The sequence below is a fragment of the Plutella xylostella genome, chromosome 19 (genome assembly GCF_932276165.1).
Source record: "Plutella xylostella chromosome 19, ilPluXylo3.1, whole genome shotgun sequence".
Taxonomy (NCBI): domain Eukaryota; kingdom Metazoa; phylum Arthropoda; class Insecta; order Lepidoptera; family Plutellidae; genus Plutella; species Plutella xylostella.
The window spans coordinates 318149-340932 of NC_063999.1; the positions used below are offsets into that span (position 1 = coordinate 318149).

The 22784-nt window shown below is 39.0% G+C and overlaps 2 protein-coding genes and 1 long non-coding RNA gene across 6 annotated transcripts in view; all 3 read left to right on the forward strand.

Moving 5' to 3' along the window:
* LOC105384052 (protein prickle-like) overlaps positions 1 to 22784 on the forward strand; it is a 333604-nt gene that overhangs the window by 98993 nt on the left and 211827 nt on the right. The window lies entirely within an intron of this gene.
* On the forward strand, positions 10825 to 12506 carry LOC125490002. Its single transcript, XR_007267390.1, has 3 exons — positions 10825 to 11298; positions 11708 to 11823; positions 12421 to 12506. It is a non-coding gene; the product is annotated as an uncharacterized LOC125490002 (long non-coding RNA).
* Positions 14917 to 20964, forward strand: LOC105391019. 3 transcript variants are annotated; one of them, XM_048627911.1, is made up of 2 exons: positions 14917 to 19702; positions 20658 to 20964. In XM_048627911.1, the coding sequence occupies exons 1-2, from the start codon at positions 15388 to 15390 to the stop codon at positions 20735 to 20737; spliced, it is 4395 nt and encodes a 1464-aa protein (XP_048483868.1). In that variant the 5' UTR covers positions 14917 to 15387; the 3' UTR covers positions 20738 to 20964. The 3 variants fall into 3 exon arrangements, with proteins under 3 accessions (XP_048483868.1, XP_048483869.1, XP_048483870.1); XM_048627912.1 differs by having other exon boundaries at positions 14917 to 19295; positions 20427 to 20964; XM_048627913.1 differs by having other exon boundaries at positions 14917 to 19290; positions 20422 to 20964.

A 22784-nucleotide genomic window follows, 5' to 3' on the forward strand; every position in this document is an offset into this window, starting at 1 on the left:
GGAAGTGTTTATGGCGGTGCATGTGCTTTGCAAAAAATATTCATTCCTTGCTAAAAAAACTTACTTGCTGCTTGCTTTCTTGCTTTCCTTGAATACTTAACGATCTATTAGTGCTGTGTTTATATATTTATGTGTTTATCTTGCCTTGGAGGCTGGTAATTTTTTATTTTTTTTAAATAGTTTTTTTATGTTTGAGGACCATGGAGGGTGACAGGGATAGACCGCCCCCAGCCCCCCCTGATCCTGACGTCTCTGACCCTCTTTCCCCCCTACCTCCTCCTTATTCCCCATTATCTAATGGCGATGACGAATTAGAACAAAATAGGAGAAAGCGTCCCATAACCAATGATAGTGAGGATGAAACCCCTACAGTAAAATCTATAAAGACTTCGATTGGTCGAGCTCGATACTCGGCTATGGACAGACCCCCTTACCTCGTCCACGTCTCCCGCTACGAGCAGGAATCAAACTCAGGTTCAACAATGCACCCGATCAAATTTGGACAGCTCCTTATGAGACTGAAAATAACAAATATAATGCAGGATGGAATTAAAAGAGTTGGCCGCAACCGTGTAGCCGTTGAATTTAAATCCCCAGAATCTGCCAACGCCTTTATTGTTCACCCAGAACTAACGCTGAAGGGCTATTTGACCAGCATCCCAACCTACAATATTACACGTATGGGCATGGTCAAGGAACTCCCTTCAGAATGGTCAGAAGAGGATATTATATCAAATTTAACTGTTCCCGCGGGTTGTGGTAAAATTCTCAAAGCTAGGCGCATAAACTACAGATTTAAGAATGCAGAGGGTTCCACAGAGTGGCGTCCCTCACAATCGGTAGTCCTGACGTTCGACGGACAAATCTTACCTCAAAGAGTATTCGCTTGCTATTCCTCCCTGACAGTAGAGCTATATCACTTTCCCACCATAATATGCTTCAATTGTTGCCGATATGGTCATACCAAAACCAAATGTCGCTCCAAACCAAAATGCTTCCGTTGTGGAGACAATCACTCCAGTGATAGTTGCTCCACTGCAGAATCAGATGCGTGCTGTATGTACTGTGATGGTAAACATTACGCTACAAGTAAATCTTGCCCCGAATACCAAAGACAAAAAAACATAAAAGTAGTCATGGCTGAACAAAATATTTCCTTCGAGGAAGCTTCCAAAAAATTCCCGTCTGTCTCTCGCTCTTATGCGGACATAACCAACTCTATCCCACAGACCCTTCAGAGTTCGCCAATATTCTTGTCACAACCCAGTCAATCTCAACCCGCTTCTTTTTCTTACAGAAAAACCATCACAAAAAATCCAAAATCTCATGCCCCGCTTCCCTCTGGCTATGATAAACATGCTCATCAATCCATCGTTAATAGCTATTCTTTCCCATCTTCCCCAAATGGTTGCGCTCTCCAAAACTCGTCTCAACCTTCATCATCTGATAACTCCACTTCACAAATAATTGAACTTCTCCTAACACTTTTGTCTCAGATTATTTCAAAAAATAATTCATCTCTACCTGACCACGTTGCAACCCAAATATTTCAGCTTGTAAAATTATTTAACAATGGCCCCTCTGACATTCCTCCAGTGGAACGCCAGGAGCGTAGCTCCTAAAAAACATGAAATTTCTTTCTTGATTAACAAACATTCTCCATCTTTATTTGCCATCAGTGAATCCTGGCTACAGCCAAACTGTAGCTTTAATATCCCAGGGTTTATCACCTTCAGAGATGACAGACCCGATGGCCATGGTGGCACGGCAATCTTAACGAGCAACCGCATTCCCTCGTCTCCCATTCCTCTCCCTCCCTTTGACGATGACGTAAATGTCATCGGTATTCAAGCCGAAGGTATAAATTTTATTTCTATTTATATAGCTGATCCAAATATTAGAATTATCCCCTATATCCGTAGTTTAATTCTTTTCGTTTCCCCCCCATTAATACTCCTTGGTGACTTTAATGGACACCATTACTCCTGGGGCTCTTCCCATTGTGACGTATTCGGCACCGCCCTTTCAGATCTTTTTGATGACCTTAATATGTGCATTTTAAATGATGGATCCCCCACTCGTCTGACCCGCCCGGGTGAGAGTAAAAGTTGTGTTGACTTGACAGTGTGCAGTGCTGATATAGCTTCCAGTCTGCAATGGAACCGGCTTAATAGTACACATGGAAGTGACCATTTCCCAATCAAAACAACCTTTTTTAATAAAACAGTTCCTCATAAGGAGTCTAATCCCCTCCTTAAGTATAACTTATCAAACGCCAACTGGGAGACATATCGGGATTCTCTTGATTCGTTTATTGAGCATCTCCCTGATGCAAACCCTTCAAATATAACTTCGTGCTTTGAAAACTTCTCTTCTTCTCTTTCTTCTGCGGCGGATGTTTCTTTTCCTCTTAAAAATTCTCATTCGGGCAAATTATCCTCTCCCCCGTGGTGGGATAGTGAGTGCTCTGATTTAATAAAAGAACGGAACAAAGCTGAACTAGTATATAACCAAAATATGACCATTGAAAACCTAGTATTATATAAAAAAGTCCTTGCAAAATCTAGACGAGTTTTTCGTAAAAAGAAAACGGATAGCTGGAAAAGATTCTGTACCTCACTATCTCCCTTTACGCCCCCTTCCCTGGTATGGAAATCTATTAATAGATATAGACGTGGATGTTCCCCTAATAACTCCCCCCCAATTCCGAGACCCATTGCAGAAGCCTTCTTTGATAAACTTGCTCCCCCTTTTGTTCCACTTGAAGATGATCTACCATATTATTCAGAAAGTGGTCCATCTGACAATATCCTAGATTCCCCTTTTACCATGAATGAACTTTCTTCCGTTCTTTTATACGTTCACGATTCCGCCCCAGGTATAGATGGTTTCCCTTACTCGTTTATTTCCGAAGCTAGCCTCAAATGTCAACAATACTTCTTAAACCTTATCAATTTATGCCTCAATCTGGGTTATGTTCCAAACACTTGGAAGTGCCAAGTCATCCTTCCTATACTTAAGCCCGGAAAGGCACCAGACAACCCCGACCATTACCGCCCTATTGCTCTCTCTTCAGCCCTCTCTAAAATCATGGAACATCTAATTAAAAATAGACTAGAGTGGTATGTCGAAAGCCAAGGTTTATTAGCAGATTCACAGTTTGGCTTCCGTAAAGGGTATAGTACCATGGACAGCATTAGCCTTCTGGTCTCAGATATACGCATCGCTTTCAGTAGTAACGCCTCCGTTTTAGCTGTATTTTTAGATATTTCCTCTGCTTATGATAATGTGCTGCTTTCAATGCTCAGGTATAAATTACACCAGCTGAGCATTCCTGATAAGTTAGTAAAGCTCATAAGTAATCTACTTATGTCTCGTACCGTTTCTCTTCGGGTTCCTGGGGAGGACTTTGAAACTAGAACTGTATGGAAGGGTCTTCCTCAAGGCTCAGTGCTTAGCCCCCTGCTTTACGATATTTACACAGCAAAACTTCACACTTCCCTTAACGCAGACTGTAAAGTATTGCAATATGCTGATGACTTGGCTATATATATACCCTGTGATTCAATAGAAGATGCCAATGAATCGATACAATTGTCATTAGACTCTCTCAGTGAATGGCTTAACCTGCATGGGCTCCATCTATCAGCACCTAAAAGCAGTGCAATAGTATTTTCCAGAAAACGTAATATCCCCGAAGTTAACGTAAAGATATGTAACAACAGTGTTCCAGTTAATGACAATGTCAAATTTCTTGGCGTGTTTCTCGATACTAAGCTAACGGGTGTAGTCCATCTAAATTACATTACTAAAAAATGCGAAAAGTCTTTAAATATCCTCAGAGTCCTATCCGGCGTCTGGTGGGGAGCCCACCCTTTTACTTTAAAACTTTTATATAATGCTCTTATCCGTAGCGTCTTAGATTATGGTTCTTTCCTCTTAGAACCATGTAGCAAATTAGCTTTAAAAAAACTAGAATCTATCCAATTCAAGGCTTTAAGATTAATAACTGGATGCATGAAGTCCTCCCCTGTCAATGCTTTACAGGTTGAATGCGCTGAGCCTCCCCTTAACGTCAGAAGACAATATCTATCGGATCGCTTTTTATTCAGAACATATATTAGATTATCACACCCATTATTTGACAAATTAAAAATATTATACAGTCATTGCAATAAAAGTAAATACTGGTCACATAAAAATCCACCGCTAATACTAAACAGTTTTAAAAAAATTCAGGAAATTGAAGAAACATGTCCCATTTTAAGATTTAAATATATCCCACTTTTTGAATTCCCCTACTGTAGTATACAATACACTCCCAACATAATATTTTCCATAGGTATAGACAAGCAAACTCCGGCCGCTAATTCAGTATTTACCTCTGAGATTAACACTAAGTGGAGTGACTGGCATTTGTTCTTCACTGATGCATCAAAACTAACCGATTCTTCCTGCTGTGGTGCAGCAGTCTACTATCAAAATTCAAAAATAGAATTAATGTTTGTTTGCCCCCCAGAAATCTCCGTTTACACGGGGGAGTGTGTAGCCGTTCTTGAGGCGTGTACTTTTATCGAAGCCCATAACATTGATAAGGCTGTAGTTTTTACTGATTCTCTGAGTTGCTTACAAACTCTAACACAATGTCCTTTTAAAAGTAAAACCCACTGTAGTTACACATTGCACATTAAAGACTGCCTTAGAAGGTGTAACGATAAAAGTCTTAGAGTTGTTCTGGTATGGATCCCAGGTCATTCTGGTATACCAGGCAACGAATACGCAGACCAGCTAGCAAAAAGAGCTTCTTCAGATGCCAGCAGTGACCGAAAATATTTCCAAATTCCCACCTATGACCTCCTTAGCCTCCCAGCTAAGGATAGTTTGACTATCTGGCAACATGAATGGGAGAAATCAAGCCGGCTCAAGGGCCGATTGTACTTCTCCATTCAACCGAAGGTTCCTCATAGACCGTGGTTTTTTAAATTTAAAAATCTTCCTAAATTAATTGTTTCCATCCTGTGCAGAATTCGTTTGGGTCATTGTTGCTCCCCTGCTTTTCTCAATAAAATAAAACAACGGGATTCGCCCATGTGTGAGTGTGGACAGGACGAGGGGACTCTAGATCATGTTTTCCTGAATTGCCCCATTTTTGGTTTAGATTCATTATATCCATACCTATATAAAATCAAAGTTCCTCTTCCAATAAACTTTCATCAGTTGTTATTAAATTTTCATGACCCTAATTTTATCATCGCTATTAGTAAATTTATTGTTAACAACAAAATCAAGTTATAACTCCATTCCTCAAATAGTAGTATAGATCTATCTATATATATTATGTATTTATCTATTATGTTTATTTATATACATTCGTAAAGTTTTCAAGATCTACCTTCAATAAATTACAATTCAAATAAATACACATGCAGTGTCATGACATGATACTGGCAGAAATTGTTGGCACACCCGACAGATTGCCATAAATAAAATTTCAATTTCAATATTAATAAAAATCAAAACAGGGTAGGATACAATACAACTGCAAAGAAAAAAGAAAAAAAGGAAATTACATAATCAGAGGCAAAGAAATCTACCTTCCACCTGATGACTTTACACTCGCCTATCCTTGGAAGATGCGCCCGTCTTGCTCCTCGTCGCAGGCGCAGCAGCTCCTGCGCTCGCAGTGGGAGTGATCTTGCCGGCCTTGGTCGCTGGCTTGTCGGCGGGCGTCCTGGCGGCCGTGGAGGTTGCTGGAGCCACTGCAGGATGCTTCCTGCACAGCTCGTCCAACTGCGCCGCTGAGACGATTTGCACCCTGGTGTTGTCGGGCAGTTTGACGAACACGGCCCCATTCATGCTCCAGCACGCATTCATGCCGAAGTGTCGCCGCGCGCGAGCGTAGTTGTCCTGGCGGCTCTTTGTCAAGAACTCGCTGACCACCATGCCGCTCGACTTCAGCTGCTTTTTCCTGCCCCATACTGATGCCTTGGCAGAAATGCTGACCAGCCGTACAAGAATTGGACGTGGCCTCTTCGGGTTCTTTGCTCCTATCCTGATGCAATGGTGGATCATAGATTGGTCAAATTCGGCAAATCCCATCTTGGTCACAATAATGCCAGAGATTGTAGCAGCTGGGACCTCGTCATCCTGCTCCTTGACACCAGTGAAGACCAGTGCATTCCGACGGCTCTGGCAGTCAATCTCGTCCACTTGACAGGCTAGACTTGCGACTTGTTCCTGCAGGAGGCGTAGGACACTGAGCACCATGTCCTTAAACCCAGCAAAGTCTGAAGCAAGGGCGCTGAGGTCTGACTTCTTATCTGTGGAGCCCAAAGCCTTCATCCTCATCTCGAAGTCATTCAGTCGGGAAGCAATCATCGATTCCATGTTAATTTGCTTCTCTAGGACTTTCTGAGCAGTGGCCATGTTTATTACTTTGTGTCCAGTGTATTGGTGTTATGTATAGGTCAGGCCAGCAGGTAAGGCTTGATTATTTTTACTGCTTTTAGGTGTAGGACAGTGCAGATAACAATTATTAGTTAACTTTGTACATATCCTGATTGTAAATATTTCAAGGAAATGTTAAATTATTGGTTTTAATTGATTTTAATTAAAAGAGTTTAAATTATTATGTGTAACTTTTTTTGCTCCTACCGCCCAAAAAAATATTTTATTCTTTATCTACGGTAAGCTAGTTAAAATCGACACTGGAATGCTCCTTAAGTGAATGTTATTAATTTAAAGAGCTTTGTAAAGATAACATGCTTTAATATTGAACGTAAATATTTTCATTTTTATATTCCGATGTGTTTAAGATTGTATCTTTATGAATAATTCGTTTGGTCCCTAGCAGTTTCTAGTTAACTGCATTCGTGTTGGTTGTGTACAAAATAAATAAAGTTTTTTTCTAAATATAATGTGTGTGCAGTGAATAAAAATAAAGTAAAATAAACAAAGTTAGTTTAAATCTGTCGGCGGCGAGGCTGCACGCGAAGCCGCGTTCAAGAGCCAGAATGCTTGGGCAAGTCACTCGACTGGACGAGTGAACTTCTCTAATAGTTACTGAACTTGCCTAATAGTTACTGTATGAATGGGATTTTAAGAATAGGCTTTTAAGTGGTGCGAAACCTATTATAGGTATTTGTTATCTGACATCATTGTTATTTTTTTGATTTCGACATAAGTATCATCAACATTGTTTGATTTTAATAATTTGATATTTTTAGAATTTGATATTTTCTGCAAAAGGCCGAAAAATGGAAACCTTAATACTCCGTTACGCCAACAAAAAAATACTTTACCGGCTAAACAGAGTCCGAAATTAAACCCTGAAGAAAATGTAGAAAATTGTAATAACGTTACCCTAAGAGCTAAGGTTGTACCGTCTGAACCCGTTTGCACAGTTGACGAGGAAATAATATTTCTTGGAGATGACAGTCCTTCTAAAAACTGTCATACTTCAACCACCGGAATAGATAAGCTATTTAAAAATCATTTTGCTGAGGGCCGATTTTTCAATGCTCAGATAGACAGATAGATAGCGTTTATTCGACAGATAGCGAAATATTACATTTTTCAAATGTCAGATAGAGCTTATTCGTCCAATAACTCAGTTAACTGGAGAATTAATCTATCTGCTGCTTGGGCCGCCAGATAGGGCTTATTCGATTGATAATTTGACATTTGAGGTTATTGTAAGTTCTATTTGCGTTTATACCAATTCTAAACTACCGAGCGCAGAGAATAATCGTCATTTTCAATGGATATTTTCGATGATATTGATGATATGGCGATCGAAGAAGAGGCAGTAATGAACGAATATATTAATCCATTTGAAAGGAAAGTCACAGTCGTCAAAACGAGGCCTGATCATTATAGTATGGGGGATGCAAAAGAATTTCATCGCCGAAAGGCACCAGACTAGAAACATTATGTTGATTTATTTTCAATCATTAATTTTATAAAACAGGAATGTAGCAGCACTTCCTTCATACAAAAATATTAAAGTACATATAGTTTTTCATTTTACGATAAGTAGGTAACCTACGCTATGTATAAGTATCAGACATCCCTCCGGCTTGGCGGGATGATATTCAATGTCCAGTATTGGACTGCTATAGGCTGAGGAGAAAACAGAGAAACCATCCAGTACTTGATAATAAAACATAGGTGTTATAATTATTTCTTTCAGTTTTTATTTGTTAATTCTAAATTAAGGATATGTTGAATGGTAATGCTGGAGCAAATGCCTAACACCTTTTCTTCTACATCGATAAATGGAGGTGCATTTGAGGGCCCACCTCCAGTTTTGTACATCTCCTGCCTCTGCAGGGAAGACTTCTTCTTCATTGTTTTTTTGATGCCCTCGTACTTTAACTTAAGGGTTTTCCATGAACGGACACTTGTTGTTAGTACCACTGGAGTTAAAAGAAAACTCAATTTTCTTCCATGCAGTCTCCTTATCTTTATTTGTTGCAGCATCGGTCTTTTTATTTTCTATGACATGTTTGAATTTATCTACCAAACTCAATACACAGTAACTTCAGCATTATTAAAATTCGCTAAACGCTCTCTTTTTTGTGAAACCATTGTGATTCAAGAATAACAAATTTAAATACCAAAATCAAAACAACGAAACCAAACAATCAGTGAGGCTTGTTGATTGCTCTTTGCTTGACAGTGATAGTTGACACTGACAATTGAAATAGTACCGTAAAACGGGGTGAATAGGAATTCAGGGGTCAATAGGGATATTATCGATGAACGAAATTGAAGCAGAAAATCTACTATAAAATTAAATGATAATGGTCAGATTTTTTATGATTTTTAAAGTAGAAAATTGATTTTTGTTGATAGTAACACTTTTTTGACGTGAAGATGGTTACAAGTGAGAAAAAAATACATCTGAAGTTCGCCATTCACAAGGTCGAAATTTTGTTCCTCAGAAACTTTGGAAAAAGAGACGTTAAATGTTATTTTTATTGGATAAATCGAACTAAATTAGAAAAGTAATTTTGTTTTCTATCCAATTTAAATAAGTTACTGCGATTTTATTTATTAATTTTAGTTTAAATTGAAAATTAATAAGACCTGGTAAATTTCTCTAAAAATGGGGGTAATAGAGACGCCTACAGGATATCATTGGGACGACTGTGGGGTGAATTGGGACAAGAGTCCCATAAACTAGGGACGTAGTTGTTTGAAAAGGGACACTTAAGCACGGATAGGGATAGGGACTGATAGGGTTGTCACTTACCTATATCGCCAGTAAGTATCTGTACTTATACAATAAAATTATTTCTTTATTACATAATAGTGTGTTAATAAATTTTTATACTTAGGAACATCTAAGTAGAAAAAAACTTTTTTCTAGTTCGATGTTTAGAGACATTTAGGTACTTTTTGCAGGTATTTTTAAAAAATATATACCTAATTTTACAAAAACTGATTTTAAAGTTTTAACTAGGAAAGCAATGAAATATGTAGAGGTATAGTGTACATTTTACTACATATTACTGAAAAAAATTATTTAGGGGTTGTGACAACCATGACTATATTTCTCTATTGTTCTCAATACCGTCCCGATTAACCCCTATACATGTATGAATAGGGACATCATATATTTTATAAATTTACATAAAATTGGCTGACCATCAAAGATTTTCGTATGCATTTTCATAAAATACAGGTCAAGACTAAACTTTTAATATGGTAAACTAAAAGTTGTTAGTACAAAATTCATTAGAAATTGGCACTCAAAGTTGAAAACCATCCCCATTCACCCCATTTCACGGTAGTCTGTCCTGCTTTAGCACTAGTGTCTGCGCATATACTTGTTTCATCTCTCCTGAGTTCAAATAGAAAAATCGGTAAGATAGTTATCTATGGAATAAATCACAATTGAAAAATGGTTTAGCAACTACCAGGCCGATAAACAGCCAAATAAAATTATTCGTTAGATAGTTATTTGACGTTTTATCCTGGCATTGAAAAATTGGCCCTCAGGAATCTAAAAATGATCTGATAGCAGAAATCAAGAAAACGTTTGCAGCAGAAATAGAGAAAACAATTGCTGTATTAAAAAGGGAATTATCGGATGAAATTAAGCAGGCAATATGACGTGCCTCCAGCTATAATCCTCCAAAATTTAAACTCAATAGAAACAGCTTCTGATGATGCCAAAAAATAGTCGTGAAATAGTCATAAATAGTCGTGCTTTCCAAAAAAATAGTCGTATCATACTTTCGGAGTTAGAGCTATACTTTATGGAGGATTATAGCTGGAGGTCTCCAGCTATAATCCTCCAGCCTCTGCAGAACAAACGGTAAGGCCTATCGACTTGGTTAAGGTCTCAAAAAATAGTCGTGAAATAGTCGTAATGACATGCCAAATTTCAGAAATAGTCGTCAAAAGATAGCAGAGATATAAAGGTACTTTGCTGCAGCCCTGGTGGAGGATTATAGCTGGAGGTTTTGAAAAAATCGAATATCTTTGGAACTACTATGACTATCGGTTTGAATTATGTCTCAAAAAATAGTCGTGAAATAGTCGCTTTTATTTATTATAATTTTAAGCTTGATAAAAGCTGTTAAATAATGATATCAAATTCTTCATACAAATCAAAGTGGACGAGAATGCCAAAGCAAGCCAATACACAAAAATAATAGCACCGTAGCATTGAAGTACTCATGTCAAATTTATCTATAAATCATTTATTTCGTCATACTTTGCATCAATAGTATCTAAACTAATCTTGGGTATGACATTTTATTGCTTTTGCTCTTAGCCTTTACCTTACTGTGTACAGAGAAAACGTATGCCTATACACGCACACATTTATCTCTGTTATCTTGACAAACGATAGCGATGACGACTACGGCGATGTAGTACCTAGGTCAGTTATTGTCATCCCTTACTATCCCGTGATCAGACAAATATTGCTATCCTTGTCTCCTTTCTAACCGGCATGCATCGCACGCATAGAACGCGTGAGCGACCGCATAACATCTTGACAAGCTATAGCAAACCGGTATTTATGACGTCCCTTATGTGACCGCCGCCGCGCGCCGCCGCGCGCCGCCCGCGCCACCGGTGAAGTTGGGGTTAGTATTTTGCATGTTTTGTTTGATAATTTGTTTACAGTTTAGTGCAAACTATGGTCACGATCGGTGTTATTGTTGGTTGTTAAAATATTTTGAGTGCTCTATACGCAAATGAATATTCAAGATGTTATATTCTAAAAGATATTAGTGGATGCAGATAAGAGTGTTTAGTGAGTGCTATGTTTGAATATTGCAAGTAAGTATCCTTTTTAATACTCAATATCAAAGCAAGCCATCCCATTTTGTTATGCTCAGCTTATTTATTAACATGATTTTTTATTGAAGTAACGTAGCCAAATTATTTTTTAATATCTATGCTTAATATGTATGGGGATTGTTATTCAATTAGCAATTTTACACTATGAGCGAGTAAATTGTGCATATATGCAATCAAGGCATTCATGTACATATCTTAGTAGATACGAAAATATGTGGGTATCATCGATTACCTACATATGGTAGTCCAGGTTAAATGTGGATATTTACCCCTAAATAGCAAAAAAAGGCGTTATTGTTTGTATTTCTGAATGAAACTAGGCAAATAAATATATGTATTAAAAAAAATATGTGTAACCTACCTATAAGCCTACCCATTATTATTTCAGGTGAAAACACAGCCTATCGATGTAATGCGCCGATAAACTATCATGACTGCATTGATGTAATGCGCTAAAAAACTGCAATGGCTCCGAATACATGATTACGAGATAACAAATCCTGGGTAAGAATTTATCACTATTTTCATATGGTATTGTGCTTATGCTAGGCCTATACAGTGTTGTGGTGCTGAAGTTGATAAAGTTATAACAGCCAATTTACTTGTCAAAACTCATTTGTACCTATCAGTTACAAGCGACAAAAACGTGTTTCTGAACTAAATACCTATGTAAGTAATTCACACCCTGTGAAATTTCATACAAGTTTCAAACGCACCGTCCGACCAAACCGGTTTTGGACAAAAGCCAAATTGTTTTCTCAGCTATCTCTTTCGCTCAAAAACAATAGAGGTCGGTTATGGGACATATATATTGAAAAAGGCGAATACACTAATGAACAGTATTTCTACTCTACCCTGTTCGCACAAAAGTTCGCAGTTTCAAGTTATTGTTGCAATAAGTTACTGATAAGAAATTTTACTCCACTGTTTGCTGTGGTCTCCAAATGCAATAATTTACCATAGTCTAGGTGAAATAACGTTATTACTACTCGTATCTACCTACTCGTATATCATATATATATATATATATATGTATATAATATTTAAAAAAAACAAATATTTTTATTAATAAGACGTTAATTTGCCTTAATTTTTTTTCAGCGCAGCTTACGTGTGTTCTTCAATAACGTCGCAAGCTACAGTGGCTGTTGATAATTTTTGCAAGTTCTACACCTACAGGATTCAGTCATAATAGGGCATTATAGATACCCTATTATCACCTACGAAGTTATTTAGGTATATTTATTAAAACCATTATACAAGGTGTTGCAAAAAGGGTATACTAAGCTGAAAGCTACATGTGCAGCATGGTATATCTACGCCCGAAACTGAAATCAGAATTTAAATATTCGCGAAAAAAATATATCATTTTTCATAGAAACTTAGTTGGTCACGTGACTTTTTTACTATGGAGAATAAAAATAATTAAATCCTAATCTACCTAAAGATTGTTTAATGAATAACTTAAGTATAAATAAAAGTGCTTTCGGCCTGTGATTGTAATTAAATTAGTTATATTTCATTATGACAATAACCGTGATTGTACTTACCTAAACCTACTAATGAACAATCTGTTTACTTTAACTTAAGCTTATTATGATATAGGGCTAGAAAATAATTATTTTTGAATAGTGAAATAATTACATATTTAAGTTCATACATCATACATCACGACCCATTACGTCCCCACTGCTGGGGCACGGGTCTCCTTCCAATGAAGGAAGGGTTTAGGCCTAGTCCACCACGCTGGCCAAGTGCGGGTTGGTGGACCCCAACACAAGCAAGCTTGTGCTGAGAGAGTTGTCGGGTAAGTGGGCAACCCGACTGTCAGATGTTTTCAAGCCGCCCGAAGGTTTCTTTCGCCATTTCTTTCCTTCTCAATGACGGGGCCTTTGTGAAATGGTGGTAGATGACTATCGACAAATAATTGTAAAATTTTACGTCGATTAAACCATTTGAATTTGAATTTTGAATTTGAATTTTGAAGGCCTCTGACTAGGCTTAACGACTGCTGCCGAAGCAGCAACCGGGACCCACGGCTTAACGTGCCGTCCGAAGCACGGAAGCGTCCAGAAAAGAACCACTTGAAATCGGTCACCCAGTGATCAGTTACGATCACTGAAGCCCGCTCGACTACGGACGCTTCATTTAAGTTCATACCATGTTTTTTTTATTGAACTACGTCAATATTATATTATTCCTGTAATACTCATAGCATATTGTAGGTATAAATAATATTTTATTTAGCTTAGTTTAGTTTCGTGTTTCCAGTTAGGTTAGTATGTTTGCATACATAGGAATCATTTGTGTATACTCTGTTATCAATTAGTGAAAACTAGTAATTGGCTTTCAACTGTTTATTTTTAGTGTTATACTGTTAAATTTTAGCTGTAAGTTTTCCATAAAATAATATAAAAAATATAATTACTTAGCAATAAACCAACTGTGATTATTTTAAATTAAACTAAATATGTTTATAGGTAATAGTCAAATAATACTGAGATAATTGTATGAAACCTAATCTACCTAAAGATTGTTTAATGAATAACTTAAGTATAAATAAAAGTACATTCGGCCTGTGATTGTAATTAAATGAGTTATATTTCAAACACCGTATTTTATTCTTATCGCTTGAGTGCTACCCTGTACTGCGTCTTCAATAAAACTAATCCCAATTTCACCGGCGGAGGTGGCGGCCACATCAACGCTAATAAAAAAACAAGAACAGCACTATTTGTGTGATCCCGGGATACTAAGGGACGTAATAAATACCGCTTTGCTTTTGCTTGTCAAGATGCAACCGGTGACACGTTCGCTCACGCGTTCTATGTGTGCGATGCATGCCGGTTAGAAAGGAGACAAGGATAGCAATATTTGTCTGATTACGGGATAGTAAGGGATGACAATAACTGACCTAGGTACTACATCGCGGTAGTCGTCATCGCTATCGTTTGTCAAGATAACAGAGATAAATGTGTGCGTGTATAGGCATACGTTTTTTGTGTACTCAGTAAGGTAAAGGCTAAGAGCAAAAGCAATAAAATGTCATACCAAAGATTAGTTTAGATACTATTGATGCAAAGTATGATGAAATAAATGATTTATAGATAAATTCGACATGAGTACTTCAATGCTACGGTACTATTTTGTGTACTGGCTTGCTTTGGCATTCTCGTCCACTTTGATTTGTATGAAGAATTTGATATCATTATTTAACAGCTTTTATCAAGCTTAAAATTATAATAAATAGAAGCGACTATTTCACGACTATTTTTTGAGACATAATTCAAACCGATTGTCATAGTAGTTCCAAAGATATTCGATATTTTCAAAACCTCCAGCTATAATCCTCCACCAGGGCTGCAGCAAAGTACCTTTATATCTCTGCTATCTTTTGACGACTATTTCTGTAATTTGGCATGTCATTACGACTATTTCACGACTATTTTTTGAGACCTTAACCAAGTCGATAGGCCTTACCGTTTGTTCTGCAGAGGCTGGAGGATTATAGCTGGAGACCTCCAGCTATAATCCTCCATAAAGTATAGCTCTAACTCCGAAAGTATGATACGACTATTTTTTTGGAAAGCACGACTTGTTGAGTTCATTTTCTAGTAGCAAATAAACCATCAGTAAGAACGCACGCTGCTCATCATTTCTCCACCTTTAAAATACAGTGACATAGTAAAATCAACCTAATTAACACCCACATAATGGTCCTTCGAGCCGGATCAAAGTTGTTTACTACAAATTCGCCGGTAACCAGCCCGGCTGAGAACAAAAGAATTCTTATCTATCGTCGAGTGAAGTCGAGTAAACAAGTGTTAATTTCAAATAAAATTAAAGTAATGCAAGTGTGGACATTAATTTAAAGTGTGTTAACTTATGGACTAACCAGTGCTTAAAAACGAAACCTAAAGAACTAAATACCTAATCAGAGTGTGTATGAACGCTAAGTGAATAACTATTATAAGAATTAATTGACTTTGTGAACGTGTTGAACATTAAAATAGTGCGATATAACCTAAAACTTTGGACTATCAAACGTAAATATAGTGTTTATGCAAAATGGAAGCGGAAAAGGAACTATTGCAAATTTTAGAAGATAAAATATCAATGTTACAAAAAGTGTTAGTTAACTTTAAGAAATGTCCTAAGGCTAGGCTTACGAAAGGTTACATTACCGTGAGACTACAGACTATTCAAGAATATTGGCGAGACTTTACGAATGCACATTTGGCCCTAACTAGAAAAGTACCTAAACAAAATAGACAGAATTACCCGTACTTTGCAAACGACGAGTACTACGAAGTTGAAGAATTATACTTGAGTTTACAAGCGGATTTGAATGACTTATTATCCGAGTGCTCGCCGTCAGCCACCAGCCGGCAGTCAGCTGGCGCAGCCAGCAGCAACATGGAGGCCGCTGACGCGTCGCAGGTCAAGCTACCAAGGATACAGCTGCCTACATTCTCAGGGTCTTACGAAGAGTTCCCGGCCTTCAAGGATTTGTTTACATCATTGGTAGACAACAATGTTACACTTAGCAATGTCCAAAAGTTACACTACTTGAAGAGTAGCATCAAAGGAGAACCAGAGTCGTTACTGAAGCACATGCAAGTTGTAGAATGCAATTACGAACCAGCGTGGAAACTGTTACAAGAACGATACAACAATATGAGACTTATTACCAACTCTGTGTTGAAACGATTATTCAACCAAAGGAAGATCACTGCACCTACAGCTGACAACATTCGTTCACTGTTAGACACAACTAATGATTGTCTAAACAGCTTAAGAAACCTAAGCATATCTACTGATTCTTGGGATCCAGTCATCATATTTCTGGTCATTCAGAAGTTGGACCCAGAGTCACATCAAGAATGGGAACAATCAGCTTTCAATGGAAACAGCGCAGAACTACCTAAGTGGACGGAGTTATCAAGATTCTTAGAAACTAAATATCGAACACTGGAGCTAGTTAACCCACCACAGAGACAGAAGATAACACAGAGCCAAAACAGAGAAAGAGAATACAAAGTTCATGTTTCTACGGATACCAACAGTAACAATAACTATAACAACAAGGAGAAATGCTGCTCAATGTGCAAAGAAAACCACACCTTATGTCATTGTAGAGAGTTCACATCAAAGGTACCAAGAGAGAGATGCGAGTTCGTGAAAAGCAATCAACTATGTTTCAATTGTTTGGCCCCAGGACATTCAGCTTTTAGATGTCGACTCAGAATGTTCTGCCGAGTATGTAAGAAGCGTCATCACACGCTACTGCATGAGACCTATCAACCAAACAATGTGGAATGTCACCATGATACAGCTACCAACGGGAACAACAACATCAATGAACCAGTCTCAGAGTTATCAACCAACATAGCAACCAACACGTCTACTGCGCTCCTGGCTACAGCCCTAGTACCAGTGAGAGATGAATCATCAGGACGTGTCACCATGTTAAGAGCACTAATCGACAATGGATCACAAGCAAGTTTTATTAGTGAGAGAGCCGCCCAGTTACTTAAGCTGAAGAGGATACCCTGCAATGGTACAATCACTGGCGTCGGCACAACAAAGACAACAGTCAAACACGTAGCACAAATTGAGGTTCTTTCAAGCCAAGATAACAAATTCAGCCTCAAATTGAAAGTTTATATAATGCCTACGCGTTTAACATCACAATTACCAACGAGAGTTATCTCTGAACGCACCTGGTCACACATCCATGGTATAGCTTTAGCTGACCCCGGCTTCAACCAACCTGGACCTGTAGACATGCTGCTGGGTGTAGAAGTGTGTGCCGCAATTATGAAAGGCGAGATTATCAAGGGTCCCCCAGGCACCCCTAGTGCTCAAAATACCAGCCTTGGGTGGATTCTCTTCGGGCACATCACTACAGAGGAACACAGAGATGAATATACAGTAATGCACCATCAGATTGATCTGGAAATAAACAGTATGCTAAAACAAATGTGGGAATTGAATGATCATGAGCAAAAGATCCTAACCGCAGAAGAGAGAAGATGTGAAGAAATATATGAATCAAATCATTCCAGAACAGAAGATGGCAGGTACATTGTGAAGTTGCCTTTTAAAACAGAGAATAGATTATCAATACAGAATGGATCGAGAGACATAGCTCTGAGAAGCCTAAAGCAACTAGAGAGACGCTTCGAAAAGAATCAAAAGCTAAAGGAAGAATACACAAAGGTGATAGAAGAATATCTTGAGATGGAGCATATGGAAGAAGTACCTATAGAAGAAATCAACAAGCCAGCTGTATACTTACCTCATCATGCAGTTATGAAGGAAGAGAAAGAAACATCAAAATGTAGAGTGGTATTCAACGCCTCATGCAAGGGAACCAACAATACTTCCCTGAATGATGAACTGCTAGTTGGTCCACAACTACAAGAAGACATGCGAAGCATTATAATGAGATGGCGCATGCACAAAGTTTGCTTCGCCGCTGACGCAGTTAAAATGTACCGAATGATATTAATAACAGAGGAGGACAAAGATAATCAAAGAATCCTATGGCGTAAAAGTAAAACCGAACCTGTAAAAGATTATCGATTAAACAGAGTAACATTCGGAACGGCTTCAGCCCCTTACCTAGCCGTTAAAACTCTGCTTCAGCTAGCTAAAGATGAAGGCCACATTAACGAAGAAGCAGCTAAAATAATCAAAGAAGATTGTTTCATGGATGATATAGTATCTGGAAAGGAAACACTAGAAGACGCAATCAAAACCGCTAAAGATATAGAGAAGATATTACAGAAAGGAGGTTTCATATTACAGAAGTGGTGCTCAAATGACGTAGATTTCCTGAAACAATTCGAACCATCAAAGATTAGCACTCATGTCAATATTAAATTTGGCATAGATGGTATCATAAAGACACTAGGTATCATCTGGAACATGGGAGAAGATGTATTTCAATATCAAAACAACTTACCTGCTGCAGCTGAATCTTACACGAAGAGAAGTATCCTGGCAGAAATACAGAAGTTGTTCGATCCTCTCGGATGGATTGCTCCGGCGATTATCCCTGCAAAGATACTCATGCAAAGATTATGGATACAAAAAACTGGATGGGATGAAGACGTAGACGAAGAAGCAAGAGAAGAGTGGATAGAACTTAGAGAGAAATTTCAAGAGCTGGACCAAGTACAAGTAAAGAGATGGCACGAAACGACTGAAAGCAACAGAGATCATACATCTATACATGGTTTCTGTGATGCTTCTACCAAAGCCTATGCAGCAGTAGCATACCTCAGAGTAGAAGACAAAGAAGGAAATGTAACAACCAACATAATAGCCGCTAAAACTCGAGTAGCACCACTAAAACCAGTAACACTCCCTCGTCTGGAACTATGCGGTGCAGTACTGCTTGCAAAGATGCTGAAACAAATAAGAGAAGCCATGAGGATTTCTGAAAGTAAAGTTCATGCTTGGACAGATTCCACAATCGTACTGTCCTGGTTGTCTGGAGATCCAGCAAGATGGAACACCTTCGTGCGTAATCGAGTTGTAACTATCTTAGACGATGTTAAAAACAATTGGAATCATGTCCAGACTCACGAGAATCCAGCAGATGTAGCTACGAGAGGCATTGAAATAGCAGATTTAAGAGATCACAAACTATGGTGGAAGGGCCCACAGTGGCTAAGAGAGAAAGAAGTCATCTACAGCAAACCGGCATACCTGGAAACAAACCTGGAAAAAAGAGAAAAGATAAAGATTAATACAACAATAGTAAATGATGATGAAAACATAGAGAAACAATTTGAAAACATGGAAGATTTAACACAACTCCTCATAGTCATTACACACTGCAGAAGATTCATGCGATACAAGAAAGATAACCTGAAAGAAAGACCTATAACTACAAAGGAACTTAATGAATCACTAAACGCATGCATAAAAATAGTTCAAAGAAATAATTTCGAAGAAGAAATAAACAGATTAAAAGAAAACCTTGAAGTCAAAAGGGAAAGCAAGTTGAGTTTACTAAAACCATACATGGATAATGAAGGAATAGTAAGACTGGGTGGAAGACTGAGACACGCAAACATAGAAGAAGACAGAAAACACCCCATCATTATACCAAGTGAAGGTTACCTTACCACATTAATAATCGCTGATGCACATGCAAAAACGTTACATGGAGGAATCCAACTTATGCTTGAGTACCTGAGATCAAAGTATTGGATTCTGAAAGTAAAGAATTTAGTAAAAACGAAGATACGTAATTGCTTGATATGCGCCAAACAGAGAGCATTAGTAAGAAACCAGCTGATGGGAGACCTACCGACAGCCCGAGTCAACCCAGCCAGACCGTTCTATAATAGTGGCGTTGATTTCGCGGGTCCTTATCAAGTTCTAATGTCAAGAGGCAGAGGGGCAAAAACATGCAAGGCATATGTGGCACTGTTTATCTGTATGGCCACGAAAGCAATACACTTAGAACTAGTCGGAGATCTGACATCAGAGGCATACATAGGTGCATACAGGAGATTCATCTCAAGACGAGGCCGCTGCTCGCACCTATGGAGTGACCAGGGAAGAAACTTTATCGGCGCAGACAAGGAGTTGAAAACAGCATTGAAGGAGGCTAAACTCGATTTTGAAGGAGACATAGCAGAGACACTTGCCAAAGATGGAACTCAATGGCATTTCATTCCTGGATATAGCCCTCATATGGGAGGCTTATGGGAGGCGGGCGTCAAGTCCATGAAGTACCACATGAAAAGAATCCTGACCTCTCACCTCACGTTCGAAGAGATGTCTACACTCCTGTGTCAGATAGAAGCCTGTCTTAACTCCCGGCCTATATCTACAATTGAATCTGAATCTGAAACAATAACACTAACACCAGGCCATTTCCTGATCGGCGAAGCGCCTGTGACTGTTCCAAACCCAGACCTGAAGTCAGTGAAGGTTAGTCGACTGACACGTTGGCAACATCTACAGAAACTCCTATCAGACTTTTGGCAAATATGGCAGAGTGAATACCTCGCACGATTACAACAAAGACCAAAATGGCTAAAGAAAGTACAGGAATTTGAGAAGGGACAAATTGTACTTATAAAAACAGAAAACCTGCCACCCGGCAAATGGAGTCTCGGCCGCATCGTGGACAAGCACCCGGGCGCTGACGGAGTCACCAGAGTGTACAGTGTGAAGAGTGGTAACAGTGTAGTGCAAAGACCAATGAATAAATTGTGTTACTTACCTATAGACACTGCCACTTAAAATTTAATTATTTAATATTTTCAGTAGCTTTGTTTACCTAACTAATTCTAAATGAAATAAGTTGCATGATCAAATACTTAAGTTAAAATGTTCTTATTACCTAACGTTACTTATTGAAAAATGTAGTATTTACTTAATCAGCCTTTAAGATACAGTCCACAGAGTTAAAATTCAGTTTAAATAAAAATGCATTGTATTTGTAAGTAAATAAGTATGTATTCAGTCAAGTAAAGAATTTATCATATCAATTCTATCTATTTAAGGCCATTAGCATTGTATAATCACTTTTTTAAAAGGGCCTTTAATAAATGCCCTTTGGGGGGCGGTATGTTGAGTTCATTTTCTAGTAGCAAATAAACCATCAGTAAGAACGCACGCTGCTCATCATTTCTCCACCTTTAAAATACAGTGACATAGTAAAATCAACCTAATTAACACCCACACGACTATTTATGACTATTTCACGACTATTTTTTGGCATCATCAGAAATTGTTTCTATTGAGTTTAAATTTTGGAGGATTATAGCTGGAGGCACGTGCAATATGTCAAGAGCACGGGAAATTGATATCTGAACTTAAAACTGAGAATATCAAACTACTTACGGAAATAAAGTTTATGACGGGGAAAAATATAGAAGGGACTAACAACAATTTCACAGGCACTTCCCCAGGCAATCAATCAGCAGCCGCACCAACTGCAACTAACTCTAAAAAGGGGAAGTCGTCAAAGAGTACCGCCACGAAAATGATGTTGGATGCAGCAACCAGCGGCGGCGGAAGGAGCGGCGGCGGCGGCGGTGGCCGACGCGGTGCCCAGCCCTTGACGGTTTCACCGCCGGCGTTGTCTGCGCCCCCGGCGCTTTCTGCGCCCCCGGCGCTGTCTGCGCCACCGGCGCTTTTTGCGCCCCCGGCGCTGTCTGCGCCCCCGGCACCTTCTGCCATGGCCCCGATGTCTGCCCCACAGCCGGTAATCAGCTACGCCGCGGTGGTTGGGGAAGGTCAACAGACGAATGGACTGAAGTCAAGAAGAAGAGGTTCAACCCAGTAAACAGAGGTAAAAATGGTTCAACGGTTTTGAAGGCTATTGAGAGAATGAAGTATTTACATGTGTGGAGACTTGAACAAAATATTACTGAAGAGAATATGACTGAGTTTCTGAAAAATGCTTTAGGAAATGACATAAAGGTACAAGTTCTAAAACTTAAACCAAAAATACCTAGACGCTACGCCTCCTTCAAGGTTGGCGTCCCGGAATGTAAATTTGACCAACTAGTTAACCCACAGATATGGCCCCTAGATGTGGAATACAGCGAATGGACATGGTTTCGTTCCTCTCCATTTCGAGAACAAGGACAAAATACAAAAGCGTAAGTCTGTAAGCATCTTTTACCAAAATGTTAGAGGATTGAGGACGAAGTTGGTTGAATTTCAAAACAGCTTATTGGCAGCAAATGCTGAAATCTTTGCTATCACTGAGACGGGCTGCAACGATTCAATATTTGATGGAGAGCTGGTGCCGGCGGGCTACTCCGTGCTGCGCTGCGACCGCACGGGCGGGCGCAAGCAGGGCGGCGCGCTGCTGGCGGCCGGCCCGCGCCTGCAGCTGCGGCGCGTCGCGCTGCCGCCGCACGTCGACGTCGACAGTGCCGTCAGTGAGATAGTGTGTGCGGGAGTCTATCGCTCTAATAAACTGTTGTTTCGTGTGTGTGTAGTGTACATTCCTCCTAAATCTTCAGATCAGGATTACTTAACGTTGTTTAGTGTTTTAGAGTTTATGTGTGCAAAGTACAAAAATATTTTAGTTTTAGGTGATTTTAATTTGATCTCAAGTTCTGTAGATATAAGAAATTACTACGAATATTTCATAACCTTTTGCGAATTCACCCAAATGAACACAGTCATAAATAAAAATGATAGATGCTTAGACTTGGTTTTAACTAATAACAGTCTGGAAACAGTGAATGTCAGTCTTTCCAGCGAACCTGTAGTCAAAGTGGACGAATACCACCCGCCGCTGCTGGTGGAGTGGACGGGCGCCCCGCGGGCCGCGCGCGCGCCGCCGCCGCCCCCGCCCGCCTCGCCCGCATCCTGTGCTGATGATTTCTTTGGTACTGGGATTGCTCAACAATGGAATTTCAGTAAGGCTAATTTTCCCTTGTTATATACTAAATTAGCTGAAACAAATTGGACTAAGT